Consider the following 23,600-nt stretch of genomic DNA (forward strand, 5'->3'; position numbering starts at 1 on the left):
ATCATAAGCCCCACTGTGCAGATGTCCATTTGTGTCCCTCTTTTCAGTTCTTCCAAGTATATACTCAATAACCAAATGCAGGACCACATGGCAACCCCATGCTTAGCTTCCTGTGGAATCACCATACTGCCCTCCAGATGTGCTGCATCATTCTACTTCCCCACAAAGAGTGATTAGGTACATCCCTTTCTCCACATATTCTCCAGCACTTGTACCCCTCTGTTTATTTTTAAGATGGTTTTATTCACACACCATACATTCCATCCTAAGTGATCAATAGTTCCCTGTATAATCACGTAGTTATGAGTACACTACCACTATCTATATAAGGACATTTACATTTCTTCCACAAAGAAAGAGGAAGAGGCGAAAGAGTAAAAAGAAAAAAAAAAAACAAAACTAAAATCAACAAAAGAAAAAAATTATAATACAATAAAAAAGTCAGACAACAAAACCACACCAAGAACCCCATGCCCCTCCCTTATATCTCCCTCTTACAGACATTTAGCTTTGGTATATTCCCTTTGTTACAATTAATGGAAGCACATTGCAATGTTACTGTTAACTATAAACTCTAGTTTGCATTGATTGTATGTTTCCCCAATATCACCCCATTTTTAACATCTTGCAAAGGTGACATTCATTTGCTCTCCCTCGTGTAAAAACATATTTGTACATTTTATCACAATCATTGACCATCCTCGGTTTCACTAAGTTATACAGTACCAGTCTTTATCTTCTATCTTTCCTTCTGGTGTCCTACGTGCCCCTAACCTTCCTCTTCAACTGTACTCACAGTCATCTTTCTTCGGTGTACTTACATTATTGTGCTACCGTCATCTAATATTGTGCGCCAAACCTTTCTCTCCTGTCTCTTCTCAACTGTCTGTAGTGCTCCCTTTAGTATTTCCTGTAGAGCAGGTATCTTGTTCACAAACTCTCTCAGTGTCTGTTTGAGAATATCTTAAACACTGTCTCATTTTTGAAGAATGGTTTTGCCAGATATAGAATTCTTGGTTGGAAGTTTTTCAGTATCTTAAATATATCATACCACCTTCTCGCCTCCATGGTTTCTAATGAGAGATCCGTACATAGTCTTATTGAGTTTCCCTTGTATGTGATGGATCGCTTTTCTCTTGCTGCTTTCAAAATTCTCTTTATCTTTGACATTTTATAATGATTATTAAGTGTCTTGGTGTAGGCCTATTTGGATCTTTTCTGTTCGGGGCACACTGCGCTTCTTGGATCTGCAATTTTATGTCTTTAATAAGAGATGGGAAATTTTCAGTTATTATTTCCTCAGTTACTGTTTCTGTTTCTTTTCCCTTCTATTCTCCTTCGTCGACACCCATGACACATAAATTCATGCGCTTCATGTTGTTATTCAATTCCCTGAGACACTGCTCATATTTTTCCATTCTTTTCCCTATCTGTTCTTTTGTGTCTAGGATTTCAGATATCCTGTCCTCCAGTTCAGGCATCTTTTCTTCTGCCTTTTCAAATCTGCTGTTATATGTCTCCATTGTGTTTTTCATCTCTTGTATTGTGCCTTTCCTTCCCATAAGTTCCACCAATTGTTTTTTCAAACTTCAAATTCTTCCTTATGTTTGCCCAATGTTTTCTTTACATCCTTTATCTCTTTTGCCATAACTTCCCTCTGATTTGATTTTTGAATTGATTTAGGAGATTTGTTTGATTAATAATTAGTTTCAATTCCTGTATCTCAGTTGAAGTGTAAGTTTGTTCCTTTAACTGGGCCATATCTTTGCTTTTTCAAATGTGATTTGTAATTTTTTGTTGTCTAGGCATCTGGTTTCCTTGATTACCTCAGTCAGATTTTCCCAGACCAGACAGGCCCAGGTCTCAGGAGGAGGCTTATTCAGTATCAGGTTTCCCTGAGGGTGAGACATAGCAGATTGTGAGACTTTCCTGTGAGGCCTCTAGACTCTGTGCTTTTCCTGTTCTGCCCAGCAGTGGTGCTTGTCAGCCTGTACCTCCCCACTGGTGTAAAGAGGTTCAGTTCCTTTAATCCACAGACCCTGTCCTGGCCAGAGGCTGATGGTGTCAGAAGTCAAACTTAAGGTGTTTCTGTACCCCCACCCCCAGGCCCTGGGGTCTGAATTTTCTGAGAGAGGGCAGCCACTTCAGCTGGGCCCCACCCCCTTTTCTTAGAGAAGATACACCCTTTAGGGAATTCTCTTCTCCACTAGAATTCTTCCTTTGTCTCTCTGACTCTGTTAACTCCACCCTTGCCTGGGTCAGCGCTAACAATTGAAAATGTCTGGGGCTTTCTCTAATAAGCTACTTAGAATGGGAGAAAAAAAGGAAGAAGAGAGAAAGCCCCTTTTCAGAGCCAGTCCCCAGCCCACAGTTTAATGGGTCAACCAGTTTTGGTACCTGGTTTTCTGTGCCCCTTTTCTTGGGACACTGCTGTTTTAAAGTATTCTGAGCTCAGCTTTCTCCAAAAGCCTCTGTTTTTATTTATTTTTTTTCCATTTGTCCATCAGCTCTGTCTCCTCTCTGCCTGGAGGAACCTCAGGTTCCTTTCCTGCTTGCTCCGGGTTTATCTGTGCTTGTAGCTTATATTCAGTAGTCCAAATTTGTTAATTAAAACTGCAATTGGAGCTTGGTTGATTTACTTTCCCTTGCTCCAGGTTACCTGCTTTTTTCCACAGGGAAGCTTTCAGCTCAGCCTGCCATACTGGTGATGGATGGGTGGGTGGGTGCCAGCTCTGCAGTTTGGGGAGCTTTAGTTACAGCTCTATGCTGTGATCTCAACCATTCCACCCACTCCAGGCTGGCTTACAATGTGTGTGCAGACATGGATGTACCTCAACAGTTGTTCCAGAGTATATACTAATTGTTCCTGGTTTCTAGTTTTACTAGTTTCTCTAGAGGACCAACTAAATGCTATACTTCGCCATGCTGCCATCTTGCCCTGTGTCTCCCTTGTGGTTTTAAGGCTGGGAAAATGTCCAAATGAAGGCATCATCAAGGCAATGGTTTCTCCCTGAAGACTGTGGCATTCTGGGGCTGGCTACTGGTGATCCCTGGTACCTTTGCCACATGGCAAGGCAAATACATGGTGTTGTCTCCTGGTCTCTTCCTTCTCTTTTGGGTTCTGCTTCAGCTTCCTGCTTTTTGTCTTTCTTTTTCTCTGTCTTAATTTCATTCTTTTATAAGGATTCCAGTAATAGGATTAAGACCCATCCTAATTGAAGTGTGTTACACCTTAACTTAAGTAGCCTCATCAAAATATCCTACTTAGAAGTTTACACCCATAGGTGTACGGGTACATACAGCCGCAAACCACCACACTACCTTAACCAAGAGATGAAGTTTACCATGTGATAAGCTATGTTAATATCACATACTCCTAATATGATGTGATGACTAGGGCACTTCATCTCTTTGGTATTATTCACATAAATTCCACTCTAATCATGAGAAAACCAATTGACAAACCCAAATTCTATAAAATGACTGACCAGTATGCCTCCAAACTGTCAAGGCCATCAGAAACAAGCAAAGACTGAGAAACTGTCACAAACCCATAGAAGACTAAGGACACATGACAACCAAATACAGTGTGGCATTCTGGTTTAGATTTCAGAACAGAAAAAGGATATTACAGAAAAACTGGTGAAAGCCAAATAAAGTCTGGAGTTTAGTTAATAGTAAATGTACAACTGTTGGGTTTTTATTTTTGACAAATGTACCATAATAATATAAATGTTAACATTAGGGGGAGCTGGGTATAATAAAAACTCTGAACTATCTTTGCAACTTTTCTATACATCTAAAATTATTCCAAAATAAAAAGTTTATTTTAAAATAGCAATAACAAAGGCAGAACTTTAACAACTACCAAACAAAAACCTATGTCTGAAAACTAAAATATATCTGACTCTTGAATTTAGGCTAAAGAAAAAATCAAAAAGAAAATTAAGCACTATATACTGAAAGCTGAATGTTGATGAAAGCACTACATGACAATTTGTAGGACAGAACTAAAACAGTAGCTTGTGGGAAATTTTGAACACAGGTATAAAAAAAAAAAAAAAAAAACAAGAAAATCTTGGCACAAATGAACTTAATGTTTAACTCAAGAAATTGGAAAAAGAGAAATATGCCAAATCTGAGAAGCAAAAAGGAAATAAAGATATGCATAAGAATATAAAAAACTGGAAATCAAAAGAGAAAACAAAACCTGTACCAAGTATGAACTGAAATTAGTTCATACTGACAAAACTGGTCAAGATAAAAAAAGAAGGAAAATGCAAACAAAATATATAATAAAAAGAAGGAAAATAGCCATAAGTATAATACTTTAAAAACAGTAAAATAATGTTAATAACAACTATATTCCAATACATGTGGAAGTCTAAATGAGATTAATAAACTTCTGGGAAAAGATACAAATATTAAGATTGTCACAAGAATAAACAGAAAACTTGAACTAACCAGCAATGACTACTTTCCACAACTCTAGCAGAATATATAGTCCTCTCATCTTGCTAACAGAAACCACAATATTGCTTGGGCATAAATGTGCTCAGCCCCAGGGATGTATCATGACTCATCTAAGCATATAAAGGCAATCTTGTTTACCTTTGCCAGGTTTGAGATTATACATGAGCATGCAACTCATTTTAGGTGATATATAAGAAAAAGTCTGTTGGGGGATATCTGTAAAAACTTCCCTCCCCTTACTTTCTAGTTTGTAGCTTGTCACTGAGGATCTGATAGTTGGAACCATGACAACCATATTGTGTACATGAGTGGAGTCATCACCAGCACACTGAAGATGGCAGAGCCAGAAAGAGCATGGTCCTTGCACACATTACTAAGTGACTGAACTGAAACTAGGATAAACTATTTTGGGACGTCTTATTAAGTAGTAAATAAATATCCTTACAATTTAAGTCACTTTCAGTGGATTGTTCTATATTGCAGCCAAATTCATCTTTAACTGGTAACTTTTCTCCATTCCATCACACTGCAAAAAAAAAAAAAAAAAAAAAAAAAAAAAAACCGAAAAGAAAAAAAAGCTTTGGATCCAAAGATTTTATTATAAGCAAGTCCTCCCTAATTTACAAGGGACAAAGCTAATATGACTCTGATGATAAAACCAGACAGAAACAGTACAAGAACAATCAGAATTTGGTATCCCTTAAGGCTACAGATGTAAACATCCTGAAAAGGTATTAGTTATCAGAATCCAAAAGTAGATTTTAAAATACACCATGATCAATTACATAAGGTTTGAATAGAAGACTCAACACAAGAGAGTCTATCAACATAATTTACTGCATAAATGAACTAAAGGAGAAAAACCACAAACATGATCAACAGGTCAGTTGCAAAAAAGAAAAAAAAAAGCATCAGATAAAGGATATCTAATTTACGATTTAAAAAACTCTTAGAAACTTGTTAAAAGGAAAATTCCTTCATTAGATAAAGGCCATCTACCAATGAGCAAAACAAAACAAAAAGCAAACATCATAAAAATTGAGAAAATTTAAATGTTAGAGTCAAGAAGACAGGAATGTCAGGAATTATGATTTGTATTTAAAACAGTTCAGGAAATCCTGCCAGAGCAAAACAAGATGAAGGAAAAGACAGGAGGCATAAAAATGAAACAGAAAAGACAATAATTATCATTTGCTGATGATCTAAGTGATTTACTTAGAAAACCCGAAAAGTCAAAGAATAAAATGGAGTGAGATACCGTATTTGTGGATGATATGACAATATTGTAAAATGTCACTTCCTCCAATCTGTAAATAAGTACAATTTTGAAAAAATACCAACAGGACTTATTTGGGAAATAAGGCAATTTTAGGGAGGAAAAGAGGGAAACGGGCCTTTTCCTACCAGTTTTTAAGACACATTACAAAACTATATTAATTAAAATTCTGAGGCGCTGACATACACACACTCATATATAAATATGGAAATTTAGTATGTAAAAGAGTTAGTGCCACAACTCAGTGAAGGAAGGATGGATTATGGTATGAAGGAAGAATCTAACTTAATTTTTCATACCAATTAATTTTCCCCATATCATCTGCAACCAGACTGTGATGAGGTTAAAAGTTTAAATGTGAAAGGCAAAACTTTAAGCTAAGCAAAGAAAATAAAGAATAATCTTTGCAATCTTAGAATGGGGAAGAATCTTAAATTGTCCCAAACACAGACAATAAAGGGAAAAACTGATGGATTTAACAATAATCAGAATGAAGATTTGATTTAATATAAAATAATAGCTAAAGTTAAATGATGGTGAGAGATCAGAATATATTTTCAGTGGCTAATATATTTTTTTATCCAAAGGTTTAACTGGATAAGTAGATTTGTTTACAACCATTCTTGTGAAATACTTTAAAAAATTAAGACCAACTTCTTTGCAAATAGCAGACATATACCTCAACTATGATGACCTAATTTTTGGTGGGTAATGTACATGATTAGGCAGAAATAGGCAACCTCACACTGGCAAATTAACTATCAGATGCTCAGCAGAATACACCAAGAATGCAAGAAAATCAGTAAGAAAACCCAAGGGGAAAATTATGTATAACAACCTCATTAGTAATTAGACAATGTAAATTAAAATGAGATTCCCATTCACACCTCTTTTCAAAAAAGAGTGAATACTCCAGTGTTGGGGGAGAATGTAAGGAAACATTTCCCTTATGCACTGATGGTTCAGAGAATAAACTGAACCAGCTATTCAGGATGGTTGAATTGGGTAGTATTTCAAGGATTCAGCTGCGTATATCTAGAATATAGTATGCTATAGAGAAATTCTTGCACTGTTCTGTGGGAAATGAGTACAAAAATGTTCATCACAGTGTTTGAAGTAACAGAGTTGGAAGCAATTTATGTTCAGTACTACAGAACTGGATAAATAAAATATGGTATATATGCATATGGTGGCATACTACATAACAGTGAGAAGTGGTGAACTAGTTTTATATAGCATGTGAATAAAGCACAAATACCTAACTTTAGTGAAAAAACAGAATAAGATTTGTAGCATAAATTGTACTATGTATAAATTGTATCATGTATAAGATTTGTATTATACAATTTCTAACAGAATAAGATTTGTAGCATAAATTGTACTATGTATAAATTGTATCATGTATAATTTCTATAAATGCATAAAACTGACAAGACAGCACTAGTATTTTTCAAGGGTCCACATCTAATATACATAAAAGGCCATATATCAACGTGGATGTCATAGTGGAGGGAAGGATGAGATTGAGAATATGTAACGAAGGGTAAAAATAATAAAACAAAAGCAAAGCCTGCACAGATCAATGATGGTAGGATGATTCTGTGCTCTTGAGACTTCCCATTCTCTCCTCAGAGGGCAGGCTTTAGAAATAACTGGTTATATTCATATTTACATGAAGTCAATGTTTAAATAACTATGGCATTTACCAAAAACAAAGGAAAAAACCTGATAGTTTATCTCCTAAAATTCAAAGTTAGAATAATTAAGTATAATACTTTATCCGTTTGCTTGTAAAATCCCCCATACTCTTTGAGCTTTTTGCTATTAACCTCTTGATGTTTCTAACCAAACGAAATGCCAGAGGCCCTTAGTCCAATGGATGGCACAGAATAGATACCTAATAAAGTGTACAGAAATAATATGCTGCCATTTCAAAATATTTCTGAAGCTTTCCATTTGTGTGTGTGTGACATTTAGAGAAATTACTCATTTTTTTCCATCAATGTCTTAAACTATTTAGCTAAAGTTACCACAGAAACTTTAACTTTGAATTTTTATAGACTGTCTTAAGGAGGCTGACACTATTGGTCAAAATTTTTAATTAGCAAAGTTGCCATCAAACACATAAAAAAATCATTGAAATGATGTGATGGTTTGGAGGCTTTATGGACCCCAGAAAAGTATGTTCTTAGGTTAATCCATTCCTGTGAGTGTAGACCTATTGTAGGTGGGAATTTTTGATAGGTAATGTCAATTGAGATGGGACCCACCTCATTCAAGGTGGGTCTTAATCCTCTTACTGGAGTCCTTTATAAGAGGATAAAAGATAATATACAAGAGAGAAACACCCAGAGAAATTAGAAAAAAAGCCACAGACAGAAAAGCTAGAAGGTGAAGCAACGAGTAACCCAGGAGAGGACGAGCAGACCTCACCATGTGCCTGGCTATCTGACAGAGGAGCCCAAGCTCACCGGTAACTAGTCTTCAGAGAAGGTATCATCCTGTTGATGCCTTAATTTGGACATTTTCACAGCCTTAGAACTGTAAATGTTTGAGCTAATAAATCCCCACTGTTAAAAGCCAGTCCATTTCTTGTATATTGCATTCTGGCAGCTTTAGCAAACCAAAACAAATGACAACCAAAACAACTTTGGAAACTGGTAAAGAACTCTCCATGCAGGAGAATTTACAGAATATTTGAGTAGACCTAATCCAAATCATAGTGGAGTTCTAGTTTCTAACTATGCTGTTTCTTAAAGTGTTATTTTACATTATTATAAAGATGATTTCAGCTTCTGGAATTTTTTTTTCTTTCTCTGCATATCTCCCACATACCTTTTGAGCTGAGATACTAACGTGTGATGGAGTCAGCTGTTTGAAAATCAATGGGAAGAACATTTTAGGGAGAGAAGATGCTGGCAGAAAGGCCTATGTGTGTATAAGCTTGGCATGTTTAAAGACTAGAAAGGCCAGAAGGGCTGGAGCTTAGTGGATGAGAGGAGTGAGCAATGGAGTGAGATGAGGTCAGAAGAGCAGCAGAGAGCAAAGCCTGTAAGATCTTTAGAATCTTATTCTAAAGTGCATTGAGAGGCAAAAGGAAGGTTTTCTGCAGAAAAGAAACATGATGTGATTTACATGTTTAAAGACTGCTTTGGTGGTTGTGTGAAGAATGGATTGAAGGGGGCTGAGAGTGGAAGCAAGGACACCAGTTAGTAGACTCTTGTAGTGGTCTAGGCAAGGGATTATTTTGGTCTAAACTATGTTAAAGCAAGAGTGATGGGTGAAGTGGATGGTTTCAGAATATATTTTTGAGGGAGAACCAACAGAAACTGCTACATGATGGGAATCAAGAGTAACTCCTGGGTTTTAAGACATGACAGTTGGATGGATGGCAGTACATTTACTGAAATTGGAAAGAGTGGGGGAAAATCAAAAGTTCTATTTTGTTCATCTTAAATCTGAATTTCCCATTAGATATCACTAGTGGTGAGGACAGGACTGGAGATAGAAATTTGGAGATCATCAGCGTATAGATGGTTCCTGGTTTAAAGCTAGGAATGGGGTGAGATTAATAAATGATTATTTTAAAACAAATTTCTGTAAAATTTTCATTTCAAAATTGTAAGTTGAAATGGTAAAAATTCACATATAAAAAAGTTTGAACTTGAAAAGCATAAATTAGGAGTGATCATCTCACAATAAAAAGTTTTTTGACTTTACGAAAGGATTTGCATTAGGTTACATAGTATATTTATGTGTAATTCTGATTTATTAGGTAATTTACTTAAAATTCAGTAAAATAAGTTATAATATATTTCATACTGGCTGAAGAAAGAAATTTCTTGCATTATGATAAATTCTCAAACATATTTCCCTATAAATTTAATCTGGGGCTGTACTCAAACATGGAAGGTATAACCTAAAATGAATTTTTTGTTTTGTTTTGTTTTAGAAGGTTCTTAGCTACTAAAAACAGGTAAGATAACAGCATCATTGTAATTGTAGCAATCATTCATGACCATGAATAACACAATTAATAAAAAAGATCTTTTTAAAGAATTTGCTGTGACAGGAATAGCAGTGTTTTCAATACTTGTGGCTTTTATCTTATTGTTAGGTTTATTTTTTCCTGTTGTATTACTTGTCCATGTACATATATTAATTCTTACTGGTTTTTGTCCAAGGATCATTTTGAGAACAAACGTGAAATGCGAATTAATTCATTTTGTGAAACTGATTTTATGCCCACGATAGCTATCTTTTGCTGAATAAACTAGAAGAAAATTAATCATTCAATTATTTCTACTTTACTGAAGCAATTCACAGGATTGTGTTTATAAACTTTGATTATAAATCTTATATGCCATTGTGGTAGATTGAATTATGTACCCTAACAAAAGGCATGTTCTTAATCTTCTGTGTTTCTGTGGGTGTCTCCATTTGTAAATAGGACTGTGAAGATGAATTATCAGTTAAGGTGTGGATTCATTTGTGAACAGGATCTTCTAAGATCCAACTTAGGTGTGGCCCAACTGAATCAGAGTGGGCCTTAATCCATATACTGGAGTCCTTTTTAAGCATAAGGTAATCAGCTAGTCAGTCAGAGAAAGCCACAGGGGGGCAATGGACATTGCCATGTGACAGAGGACTGTCAACACCAACCAGAATGCTATTGATGCCAGGAGAAAGCATGGCCTTACTGATGCCTTGACTTGGGACTTCTGGCCTCTAAAACCATAAGCCAGTAAAATCTTGTTGTTTAAGCCAACCCATTGGTGGTATCTGTCATAGCAGCCTGGCAAACTAAGACAGCCACTAATATAAAGAACAAAAAGGATGGAGGCAGCATGACCTGAAGGAACCAAATTTACATTTTTTTTCTTTTTTCTCAGTTTCTGATAACATTTCTTTATAAGAGTCCCTTTTGCTAATGTCAAGCATTTTTCTTCATAGAACTTCAGAGCTGGAGAGAACTTTCATAAATCATTTACAGATTTTCTCATTCCTTGTTACAACTCATATACATAATAATTTAATTTTTTTTCATGAAGAGCTCCTTCAATCATTTATTTATTTACTCAATTATTTATTTTTATCAGTATGGACTAATGGATATTTATTTTATTCTATAATCTTTACTTATTCTACTAATCATTAAGATCTTTATTTTCAGGAGGATCAAAGATGGCGGATGAGCATGGTGTGGAGTGCTTTCCACACCCCGGGTACCCGCCTCAGTATCTGGTGTGGATGATAGCCTTTTGCACACCTGCAGCTAATTGTCCCAGGGCTAGGAACGGCCCGCTGCAGCAAGCAGAGGTCAGGAGAAGTGGGAATTTACCATGCCCCATACAGTCATATTTTCAGCAGGCTGGGAATGCTCTTGCATGGCGCTGGGGCAGAGAGCTTCCCTTGGGGATTCTGCTCACCTGTGATGTTGTGCAATCCTCCTCCACTGATACCCAGGAGTGCATGGCTTGGAGGCAGGGTCCTGCACAGAAGTCCCAAGGGTCCTACACCAATCCCAGGGACTTATGGGCCTGAGGCAGAGAGAGACTGTGGGGGATCTGAGCTGATGGGTTGGACTCATGCAACAGCTTTAAGTCTCTGGGAATGCCTTGGAGATCTGAGTCTTAAAGCCGTCTCCTCTGCCTAACTGCACAGGGCACACCGCCAACTTCAGGGCTGGTGGCCCCAACTGAACACAGAAATTTGATGCACTGATTGGACCCCAACAAGGTTTGGACACCCCACTCGCCACACAGATGAAGTTGGGGAGAACTGGCTTGAGGGTAATAGGGAGCTCGGGGAGCAATGTGCTGCTAAGTCAGGGAAAGTGCACTCCACCAAGCAGTAACTCTGACAAATTGTAGATAATTGTTCAAATAAGCCTGCATATCCTAAAAGAACCCTATCAAGATAGGCAAATGCAAACAGGCCAAAAACAACAGAAAATTTTAAAGCATATGAAGAAACCAGAAGATATGGATAACCCAAACCAAAACACCCAAATCAAAAAATCAGAGGAGACATAGTACTTGGAGCAATTAATCAAAGAAGTAATCACAAACAACAACATCATGGCACAGGATATAAAGGACATAAAGAAGACCCTAGAGGAGTATAAAGAAGAATTTGCAAGAGTAAATAAAAAGTAGATGATCTGATGGACATAAAAGAAACTGTTGATCAAATTAAAAAGATTCTGGATACACACCATACTAGAATAGAGGAAGCTGAGGAAAGAATAAGTGAACTGGAAGAGTGCAGGCTTGAAAGGAAAGTACAGAAGAAAGAATGGAGAAAAAAATAAAAAATTTGAAATGGATCTCAGGGATATGATGCACAAATGAAGCACACAAATATAAGCATCATCGGTGTCCCAAAAGGAGAAGGGAAGGAGAAAGGTCTAGAAAGAGTATTCAAAAAAATTGTTGGGAAAAACTTCCCAGCCCTTCTAAATAACATAAATATGCAAATCATAGAGGCCCAACAATATCCAAACAGTATAAATCCAAATAAATCCACTCTGAGACATATTTTGATCAGATTGTCTAATGCTGAAGAGAAGGAGCAAGTTCTGAAAGCAGCAAGAGAGAATCAATTCACCACATAGAAAGGAAACAACATAAGACTAAGTAGTGACTACTCAGCAGGCACCATGGAGGCAAAAAGGCAGTGGTATGACATATTTAACATTCTGAAAAAGAAAAATTGCCAAACATGAATTCTTTATTCAGCAAAGCTCTCCTTCAAATTTGAGGGAGGATTAAAATCTTCACAGACAATAAATGCTGAGAGAATTTGCTAACAAGAGACCTGCCCTACAAGAGATACTAAAGAGAGTCCTACCAGCAGAGAAAGAAAGGAGAGAGCGGTATGGAGACGGATTCAGAACTGAAGAGATTTAGTAAGGGTACATTAAAGGAAATAAAGAGAGGGGTTGGAAATTTATCTGACAAACAAAAACCAAAGGATAGGATGGCTGATTCAAGAAATCCTTCACAGTAATAACACTGAATGTGAATGGATTAAACTCCCCAATTAAAAGATATAGATTGGCAGAATGGATTAAAAAATATGAACCATCAATATGTTGCTTACAAAAGACTCATCTTAGACCCAGAGAAAAAAAGAAATTGAAAGTGAAAGGATGGAAAACAATATTCCGTGCAAGCTACAACTAAAAGAAAGCAGGAGTAGCAATATTAATCTCAGATAAAATATCTATAAGAGATAAAGAAGGTCACTATATACTAATAAAAGGGACAATTCAACAAGAAGAAATAACAATCTTAAATGTCTATGCACCCAATCAAGGTGCCCCTAAGTACATGAGACAAACATGGCAAAACTGAAGGAAGCAATAGATGTTTCCACAATAATCGTGGGAGACTTCAACACATCACTCTCTCCCACAGATAGATCAACCAGACAGAAGACCAATAAGGAATCTGAAACCTAAATAATCTGATAAATGAATTTGAATTAACAGACATATATAGAACAATACATCCCAAATCACCAGGATACATATCTTTCTCCAGAACAGATAACATGCTGGGCCATAAAACAAGCCTCAATAAAATTAAAAAGACTGAAATTATTCAAAGCACATTCTCTGACTACAATGGAATACAATTATAAGTCAATAACCATTAATCACTTTGAAAATCCACAAATTTCTGGAGGTTAAAAAACACACTCCTAAACAATCAGTGGGTTAAAGAAGAAATAGCAAGAGAAATTGCTAAATATATACAAACGAATGAAAATGAGAACATAACATATCAAAACTTATGGGATGCAGCAAGTGCAGTACTGAGGGGGAAATTTATAGCTCTAAATGCATACATTAAAAAAGGAAGAAAGAGCTAAAACCAAAGAACTAATGGAGCAACTGAAGAAGCAAGAACATGCACAGCAAACTAATCCTAAACCAAGTAGAAGAAATAAGAAGGATTAAAGCAGAAACAAATGACATAGAGAACAAAGAAAAAAAAAATAGAATAAAACCAAAAGTTGGTTCTTTGAGAAGATTAACAAGACTGACAAGCCCTTAGCTAGACTAACAAAATCAAAAAGAGAGAAGACCCAAATAAACAAAATAATAAACGAAAGAGGGAACATTACTGTGGATCCCGAGGAAATTAAAAAAATCATAAGAGGATACTATGAACAACTATATGCCAACAAACTAGATAATTTAGAGGAAATGGACAATTTCCTGGAAACATATGAACAACCTAGACTGACCAGAGAAGAAATAGAAGACCTCAACCAACCAATCACAAGCAAAGAGATCCAATCAGTCATCAGAAAGTTTCCCACAAATGCCCAGGGCCAGATGGCTTCACAGGGGATTTCTACCAAACTTTCCAAAAAGAACTGACAGCAGTCTTACTTAAACTCTTTCAAAACATTGAAGAAAATGGAACACTACCTAAAACATTTTATGAAACATCAATCTAATACCGAAACCATGCAAAGATGCCAAAAAAAGGAAAACTACAGGCCAAACTCCCTAATGAATATAGGCGCAAAAAGTCTCAACAAAATACTTGAAAATCGAATCCAAAGGCACATTAAAAAAATCATACACCATGACCAAGTGGAGTTCATTCCAGGCACACAACGATGGTTGAACATAAGAAAATCAATCAATGTATTATAACACATTAACAAATCAAAAGAGAAAAATCAAATGATCATCTCAATAGATGATGTCAAAACATTCAACAAACTGCAACATCCCTTTTTGATAAAAACACTTCAAAAGGTAGGAATTGAAGGAAACTTCCTCAATATGATAAAGAGCATATATGAAAAACCCACAGCCAGCATAGTACTCAATGGTGAGAGACTGAAAGCCTTCCCTCTAAGATCAGGAGCGAGACAAGGATGCCCACTGTCACCACCGTTATTCAACACTGTGCTAGAAGTGCTAGCCAGGGCCATCCAGCAAGAGAAAGAAATAAAAGGCATCCAAATTGGAAAGGAAGAAGTAAAACTGTCATTATTTGCAGATGATATGATCTTATATCTGGAAAACCCTGAGAAATCGATGACACAGCTACTAGAGCTAACAAACAAATTTAGCAAATTGTGGGATACAAGATTAATGCACATATGTCAGTAATGTTTCTATATGCTACAAATGAACGAAGTGAAGAGACACTCAAGAAAAAGATACCATTTTCAATATCAACTAAAAAATCAAGTACCTAGGAATAAGCTTAACCAAAGATGTAAAAGACCTATACAAAGAAAACTCCATAACTCTACTAAAAGAAATAGAAAGGGAAATTAGAAGATGGAAAAATATTCCTTGTTCATGGATAGGAAGGCTAAATGTCATTAAGATGTGAATTCTACCCAAACTCATCTACAGGTTCAATGCAATTCCTATCAAAATTCCAACAACCTACCTTGGAAAAGCTAGTTATCAAATTTATTGGAAAGGGAAGATGCCTTGAATTGCTGAAAACACTCTAAAAAAGAAAAAAGAAAGTGGGAGGACTTACACTTCCTGACTTTGAAGCTTATTATAAAGACACAATAGTCAAAACAGCATGGTAGCCGCACAAAGATAGACATATAGATCAATGGAATCGAATTAAGAATTCAGAGATAGACCCTCAGATCTATGGCCAACTGATCTTTGATAAGGCCCCCAAAGTCACTGAACTGAGTCATAATTGTCTTTTCAACAAATGGGGCTGGGAGAGTTGGATATCCATATCCAAAAGAATGAAAGAGGACCCCTACCTCACCCCCTACACAAAAATTAACTCAAAATGGACCAAAGATCTCAATATAAAAGAAAGTACCATAAAACTCCTAGAAGATAATGTAGGAAAACATCTTCAAGACCTTGTATTAGGCGGCCACTTCCTAGACTTTACACCCAAAGCACAAGCAACAAAAGAGAAAATAGATAAATGGGAACTCCTCAAGCTTAGAAGTTTCTGCACCTCAAAGGAATTTCTCAAAAAGGTAAAGAGGCAGCCAACTCAATGGGAAAAAATTTTTGGAAACCATGTATCTGACAAAAGACTGATATCTTGCATATATAAAGAAATCCTACAACTCAATGACAATAGTACAGTCGGCCCAATTATAAAATGGGCAAAAGATATGAAAAGACAGTTCTCTGAAGAGGAAATACAAATGGCCAAGAAACACATGAAAAAATGTTCAGCTTCACTAGCTATTAGAGAATGCAAATTAAGACCACAATGAGATACCATCTAACACCGGTTAGAATGGCTGCCATTAAACAAACAGGAAACTACAAATGCTGGAGGGGATGTGGAGAAATTGGAACTCTTATTCATTGTTGGTGGGACTGTATAATGGTTCAGCCACTCTGGAAGTCAGTCTGGCAGTTCCTTAGAAAACTAGATATAGAGTTACCCTCCGATCCAGGAATCATACTTCTTGGTATATACCCAGAAGATCTGAAAGCAGTGACATGAACAGATATCTGCCCGCCAATGTTCATAGCAGCATTATTCACAATTGCCAAGAGATGGAAACAACCCAAATGTCTTTCAGTAGATGAGTGGATAAATAAAATGTGGTATATACACATGATGGAATACTATGCAGCAGTAAGCAGGAACGATGTGCAACATATGGCAACATGGATGAACCTTAAAGAAATAATGCTGAGTGAAATAAGCCAGGCACAAAAAGAGAAATATGATATGCTACCACTAGTATGAACATTGAAAAATGTAAAATAAATGGTTTACAATGTAAATCAAAAGGGAAAAATCAAATGATTATCTCAATAGATGTTGAAAAAGCATTCGGCAAAATCCAGCATCCTTTTTTGATAGAAACACTTCAAAAAGTAGGAATTGAAGGAAACTTTCTCAATATGATAAAGGGCATATATGAAAAACCCACAGCCACCATAGTACTCAATGGCGAGAGACTGAAAGCCTTCCCTCTAAGATCAAGAATGAGACAAGGATGCCTGCTGTCACCACTTCAACATTGTGCCAGAAGTACTAGCCAGAGCAATCTGGCAAGAGAAAGAAATAAAAGGCATCCTTGGAAAGGAAGAAGTAAAACTGTCATTATTTGCAGATGATACGATCTTATATTTGGAAAACCCTGTAAATCGACGACACAGCTATTGAAATAATAAACAAATGTAGCAAAGTAGTGGGATACAAGATTAATGCACATAAGTCAGTAAGGTTCCTATACACTATAAATGACCTAACTGAAGAGACACTCAAGAAAAAGATTCCATTCTCAATGGAACTAAAAAAGCCGGTACCTAGGTGTTCCGGTTTGCTAATGCTGCCCATTATGCAAAATACAGAAATGTTTTGGCTTTTATAAAGGGGGTTTATTTGGTTACAAAGTCACAGTGTTAAGGCCATAAAAGTGTCCAAGCTATGGCAAAAAGTATACTTTCACTGAAGGAAGGCCAATGGCGTCCAGAAATCCTGTGTTGGCTGGGAAGGCACATGGCTGGTGTCTGCTGATCCCAGGTTGTGTTCCAGTTTCTCTCTCAGCTCTTGTGCATTCTTCAATGTCGCTCTTGGCTGCAGCTCTAATGAGCTCCTTGTGTTTGTAAGCTTCTTTATAGGGCTCCAACAGTTAAATCAAGACCCAAGCTGAATGGGCGGGGCCACACCTCCATGGAAACAGTCCCATCAACAGGTCACACTCTAATCAAAGGTGTTACTAGTCACATCTCCATGGAAACAATCAAAAGGTTCCAACCTAATCAACACTAATATGTCTGCCCCCACAAGACTGCATCAAAGAACATGGCATTTGGGGGATATAATACGTTCAAACCAGCACACTAGGAATAAACTTAACCAAGGATGTAAAAGACCCGTACATAGAAGAATATATAACTTTCCAAAAAGAAAGAAGGGGATCTAAAAAATGGAAAAATATTCCATGTTCATGGATAGGAAAGCTAAATGTCATTAAGATATGAATTCTATCCAAACTCATCTAAAGGTTCAATGCAATTCCTATCAAAATTCCAACAACCTACCTTTGCAGACTTGGAAAAGCTAGTTATCAAATTTATTTGAAAGGGGAAGATGCCTTGAAAAACAAAATGGGAGGACTTACACTGAAGAGGAAATACAAATGGCTAAAAAACACAAGAAAAAATGTTCAGCTTCACTAGCTATTAGGGAGATACAAATTAAGATCACAATGAGATATTATCTCACATCAATTAGATTAGCTGCCATTAAACAAACCGGAAACTACAAATGCTGGAGAGGATGTAGAGGAATTGGAACTCTTATTCATTGTTGGTTGGACTGTATGATGGTACAGCCACTCTGGAAGACAGTCTGGTGGTTAGAAAACTAGATATAGAGCTTTCCTTCGATCCAGCAATTTCACTTCTCGGTATATACCCGGAAGATCTGAAAGCAGTGACATGAACAGATATTCGCTCACTGATGTTCATAGCAGCATTATTCACAATTGCCAAGAGATAGAAACAATCCAAATGTCTTTCAACAGATGAGCGGATAAACAAAATGTGGTATATACACACAATGGAATACTACATGGTAGTAAGAAGGAACGAGATTGTGAAACATATGACAACATGAATGAACCTTAAAGACACAATGCTGAGCGAAATAAGCCAGGCACAAAAAGAGAGATATTGTATGTTACCACTAATGTGAACACTGTGAAAAATGTAAAATAAATGGTTTATGTTGTAGAATGTAGAGGACCTAGCAATAGACAGCAAATAGTGAAGGAGGAATGATAATCTAATAAGAACAGTTAAGTTATGGAGGGTAAACTTAATGTTATGGGAATGCTCAGGAACGACCATGGTTTGTTAATTTTTTGGGGGTATGTTAGCAACAAGTTCGCAGAAATGTAGTTATTTTAGGTTATTTGTTTTTCTTATTTCTTTGTTGGGTTATAGTCTGTTTATTTTCTTGGCGTAGGGTAGGAATATGTTGGAAGCAAGGTAATTATTTTAGGTTATTTGTTTTTTCTTATTCCTTTGTTTTGGTTTTGTTCAAAATTTTTTTTATTGTTTGTTTTTTTATTTTTTGTAAAGTTAAAAAAACAATGAGTGAAAAAAAGTAAATGAACAATGGGGGGAGGTGGGGAATGGAATGTTTTGGATGTTCTTTTTTATTCTAATTTTTATTTTATTTTTTGGAATAATGAAAAGTTCAAAGACTGTGGTGATCAATGTACAACTTTATGATAATGATATGAACAACTGATTGTACTCTGTGAAGGACTGTATGTTATGTGAATATATCTCAATAACATTGCATTTAATGGGAAAAAAAAGATCTTTATTTTCTTGCTTACATTATCCCCATAATCATTTTTAAACTTCTGTAGAGACATACCTTTTGGTATAATTATAAGGATTTCTGTACCATAAAAATTATGTTGAGCTTAGATTCATTACCTCTAATTAACCAAAATAAGAATGACCAGATTAGCTTACCTAAAGTTAACGGTGGAGGTTTTGGATCAAGAACATATTCTTTTTCTGGATCTTCCACTTTTGGGCCCTGTATAGTTTTTTTAAGTCCAGTATCTATTATTGCTTTTGCATCTCTTTTTAGAGATTTGGATCTGTTCTCTTTCTTTTGTACCTTTGTCTTAGAATGATCTGCTATTGAAAGATCTCGAAGTTGAAAATCATGTAAAATGTGATCTTGTAAAGCCACTGCAGTGATTGCTAAGTTACCTTTTTTAGATGAATGATCCTAAAAAGTAGGGAAAAAAAGAGCCTGACATACAAGAACATGATATAATTTATCATTTAGAAGAAAACTGCAGCTTTCATACTCAACCTTGATGGCATATTACAGCGATATAATAAAGAATGCTTTAGCCCACTGTTATCTAAGTCAAATTCCAGTCTTATAATTTATGTTAATAGAATAATATTTTTTCATTTAATTACTAAAACCTTATGCTGTTTCACTACAATTAAATTAGACTCCAGGCAAATCTTGCTTCTGTTAAACAAAAGAGAACCCTGCATTTAAATGTATGCTACTTTTCTGGGTAAACTTAATGCATTTTTCTATTCCGAATAAAAATTACTGTGCAGCTAAGATATACTTGCAGTAAGTACTACTGTAGATTATTTTTCTCATCTAGGTGCCCACTGCTCCCATGCTACACTCAGCATCTCCCATTCCTGTTGAAAATTCCTAATTGGGTCCAAGTTTGCAAATTAATTTTTATATTCTCAAAAAGCTGAAAAGTATATTTCATAAGTAAAATGATGTGTATGTTTTAACAAAGGATTGTGTACCTTATTTTTTAACATGCTGAATCAGGAAAAGTTGTTCCTTGGCTATAACAAATCATATTGTCACATCACATCACATCACATTTCTTTAATTCTTCCACTGTAAAAAAACATAGTCAAAAGAAAGTAAAAATTAGGGTATATCTAAAAATCTTTTATGAAGTTTATGGGAAAGATATACTTTAAGAGTCTAATTGATTCTCAAGTAAGGGACTGCCTACTGAAGTCCAGCACTAAGCTGTGCATTCTAATCCAGGAGGAAGGGGAAGGAATTCAAAGCAGCTACTTGATTCATCCCTGCCCTCAGCGAACCATGTAGTTGGAGAGAAAATATAAATATAAATCAGAATAATTCATTGCTAAATATAATGATATTATATATAAATATACAGGAATTTCATAATAAAAGACCAGAAACAGTAAGTGCAAAACCTCCTAAAGACACAGCGCTTAACATTAAAATGGGATCTGAAGGGTAGACAGAGGGAAATGAATATGCCACATTACAAGTAGAAGAAAAGTAAAGGCACTGAGTTAGGAAATTAGCTTGATATATTTACTATTTAAGGAGGAAAAGGCAACAATGACAAAACTTGAGTGGAGAAGGAATACTGGTTAAATTCAATCTGTCCAGAACATAGAAGTATAGATTTGGGGGAACAGGCGAACTTGGGTTCCAATCTTGCTCTGTCACTTTTCTGGGTAAGGTACTTAGCATATCTGAGTTGCAGTTTCCTTATGTATAAAATGGTCATATTATTACTCACCTTGTAAGAATATTGTGAGGATTAAATGAGACAACCTTTGTAAAGTATCTATAATGGATCCTTTCAACACAGCAGATACTCTGTAAATGATTATTCTTGCTCAAATCTCCTTCATGGCTGGTGGAAGAATTTGGAATTGGCCCTTTTAGTTTTTAGATAAGGGTGTATTTTATGAAGGGAAAAATAAAACCAAAAATGTACCAGAATGGGGAGAAACAGTAAGTTATTGAAGTAATCTAGGAATTAGTAACAAGGACCTAACTGTACAAATGGAAAAGAACCAATCTAAAATACATTTCCAAGGACCAACACCTGCATTAAATGGTACAAAAGAAAGAATAAATTTAATAGGAGAGTAAGTGTTCAGAGAGAAAAGGATGATGGAAGCAAATCTGAGATATTCAGGGCTTAGGAGGAAAAAGATTACAGCTGCTAAAATCTTTTAGAATGCTAGAAGATGGTTTTTACTGTAAGCCTTTCCTTCTTCCCTTTCAATTCTGGCATCACCAGATGTATGAAAGAAGTTTCTCTCCACTATTTCATAAAGACAGTTTAGGTTGGAGAAATGGCAGAAGGTATCTCAAATGCTGAGAGATTAATACCAGAATCTTCTACTTGCAAAGATTCCTATAAGTTGGCAGAAGATACAGTTCACATCATACTAAGAATTGCTTAATTACCATATCTATCTACAAGGAGTCCAGAATCCTATCTCAAGTTTCTACACTGTAAGCCACTCAGGTTAGTGATTAATATGAAGGAAAAGCTTTTAAAAACTGTGCCCCTTTAAATCTATAGTATCATTAAATTTTAGAATTGGAAACCCTTTAAAAATACCTAGTTCAACTCCACTTTATAAATAAGAAAACATATCCAGAGATTAGGTGATTCCTTCAAGATAATACAGCTAGTTTGCAGCAATGGCAGAGTTAGAAACTTAATCCTTGTTCAGTTTCAAGAGTTAAACTTAACAAGAACATACTCTTTCTTCTTTAATTCTAGTATTACTACTAGTTAAAAGAGGTAGGTCTTTGTAGCAAAAACTAGCATGGTGGTGCCAAGGTAAGTCATCAATCTGTCTATGGGGCCATAAACTAAAAGCACACTAATTACAAAGACAAAAATATATACACAGAAGAGACACAAATATACAGAAACAATTTTAAAATACAATCGACACACTGTCTTTTATAGCTTTTGAATTCGTTGTTTATACTTTTTTATGGGATTGCATTTATGATGGTCAGAAGCACACAAACATATGTAAAACTACATTTTAAAATTCCCTTCAAAATCTTAATCATACCCTTGGACTTGATTTCCCTTTTTACAATGGGTAGAAAATATTGATTTCTAGTAATTACTTTTAAAGTTTTTAGGCCATCATAAATTTGCAAAAATTAAGAACATCTTTGAAAATGTTGAAGACTTTACTAAGCACAGAACTACTGTGGGTCTTGAGGTAAACTGAGACACAAAAGCCACCTCTTGGATGATCCTCAAGCCATTTCAATCTCATTGAGATTTCAAAATATTAAGCATTGCAAATAATCATTAACACCACAAATTCACTTCTGAGTTAAACACCAGGTTCTTGGGTCAGGACTTGGCAAATTAGCAAGAATCTGCAAATTTAGAAATAATTTCTCCACTATAGACTGCATTAATGAGACCCCTTTTTATGAACTAGCTCCCATTATTTTTAAGGGGAATTTTGAAAAACCAGAGTTCATAAAGTCAGCTTTCCTCAGACCATTCTCTTTTTCGGTATACTGTGGTCATCCTTTCCTCCCCGCCATTCCCGCCTTTGGCTAGGACAATCCTTTCCCACTTGCTCACTTATTTTCCTTCGTTCCTTTACTCTGGTGCAACAGCGGTCGCGGCCTTCCCCTTCGCCGCTGTTTACCCTGGAAACGGACCTCAAGGTTCCTCGGAGCAATTCCCCAACGGCGCTCTGAAGCCGCGGACCGTTGCCGTAGTAACTGCCCACCCCAGCCGCCACTCCTTCACTGCGCATGCTCGTCGGCCCTCGCCCCGCTTCGGCGCGCGTGCGCGCCCACGCTCCAGACGGCCGCCTCAGCCTCGTGAGAGGCCTTCGCGTTTTACGTCTGTGCGGTGCGTGTGGAGCAGGTGCTTCAAGTTGTTAGTTGTTGGAAAGTGATGTGAGGGACTGAAGGAACGCTGACAAGTGTGTCTTAAGAATCACGTTTCAACCTCAGACCTGTAGGAGTGCGTCATCCGAAAGACTGGGCCACGGAGGGCCAGCTCCTTGCACGATAAATCTGCCATCTCCTCGGAGGCTCCCGAGTGTATGTGGCTTGAGTTTCTATCTCTCCGCTCTTTCTCGCAAGGCTCGGATATTTATGGGTTAACACGGCCCGTGCTCTAACACGGCCAAGTAGATGGACAAAAGGGAGCAAGCCCCAAAAGAGACTCGTTGGTTCAAACTGCAAACAGCAAACAATTGGTGTAATATAAATTCCATGGGGTCACAGACGAGCACAAACTATACCCCTTGACTTGACGAGCGGTACCGAGGAGACTCGAGACTCCTTTTTGCTGACGGCACCCGGGGAGACAGTAGAATGAGGAGAATACAGTTTATATAGAGAGAAGGCTATCTAGCAGCCGCTTTTGCCTGCATAGACTGAGACTGAGGGGTTCATAATCATATAAGCCAGAATTAAAGGCCCCTTTTCTATTTCATACCATTAAGGTAAGTAGATAAGGTAGTTGGGTTTCATTTTACCAAGAGAGGAAATGATTTTTGCCCAGCAGATGAGGG

General features: G+C 36.5%; 1 protein-coding gene and 1 long non-coding RNA gene across 8 annotated transcripts in view; one reads left to right on the top strand and one right to left on the bottom strand.

Moving 5' to 3' along the window:
- RNF32 (ring finger protein 32) overlaps nucleotides 1-22,759 on the bottom strand; it is a 69,426-nt gene extending 46,667 nt beyond the window's left edge. For all 5 annotated transcript variants that reach the window (XM_037835735.1, XM_037835736.1, XM_037835739.1 and 2 more), the window contains exons 1-3: nucleotides 22,655-22,759; nucleotides 20,052-20,148; nucleotides 19,230-19,494 (exon numbers count right to left, since the gene is read on the bottom strand). In XM_037835735.1, the coding sequence (XP_037691663.1) occupies nucleotides 19,230-19,494; nucleotides 20,052-20,066 (280 nt within the window). In that variant the 5' untranslated portion in view covers nucleotides 20,067-20,148; nucleotides 22,655-22,759. The remainder of the gene's footprint in view (nucleotides 1-19,229; nucleotides 19,495-20,051; nucleotides 20,149-22,654) is intronic.
- A 95-nt stretch (nucleotides 22,760-22,854) lies between these two features.
- Nucleotides 22,855-23,600, top strand: part of LOC119533873 — a 224,227-nt gene continuing 223,481 nt past the window's right edge. For all 3 annotated transcript variants that reach the window (XR_005216920.1, XR_005216921.1, XR_005216919.1), the window contains exon 1: nucleotides 22,855-23,531. This is a non-coding gene — a long non-coding RNA (uncharacterized LOC119533873). The remainder of the gene's footprint in view (nucleotides 23,532-23,600) is intronic.

This window comes from Choloepus didactylus, chromosome 5 (genome assembly GCF_015220235.1).
Source record: "Choloepus didactylus isolate mChoDid1 chromosome 5, mChoDid1.pri, whole genome shotgun sequence".
NCBI lineage: Eukaryota > Metazoa > Chordata > Mammalia > Pilosa > Megalonychidae > Choloepus > Choloepus didactylus.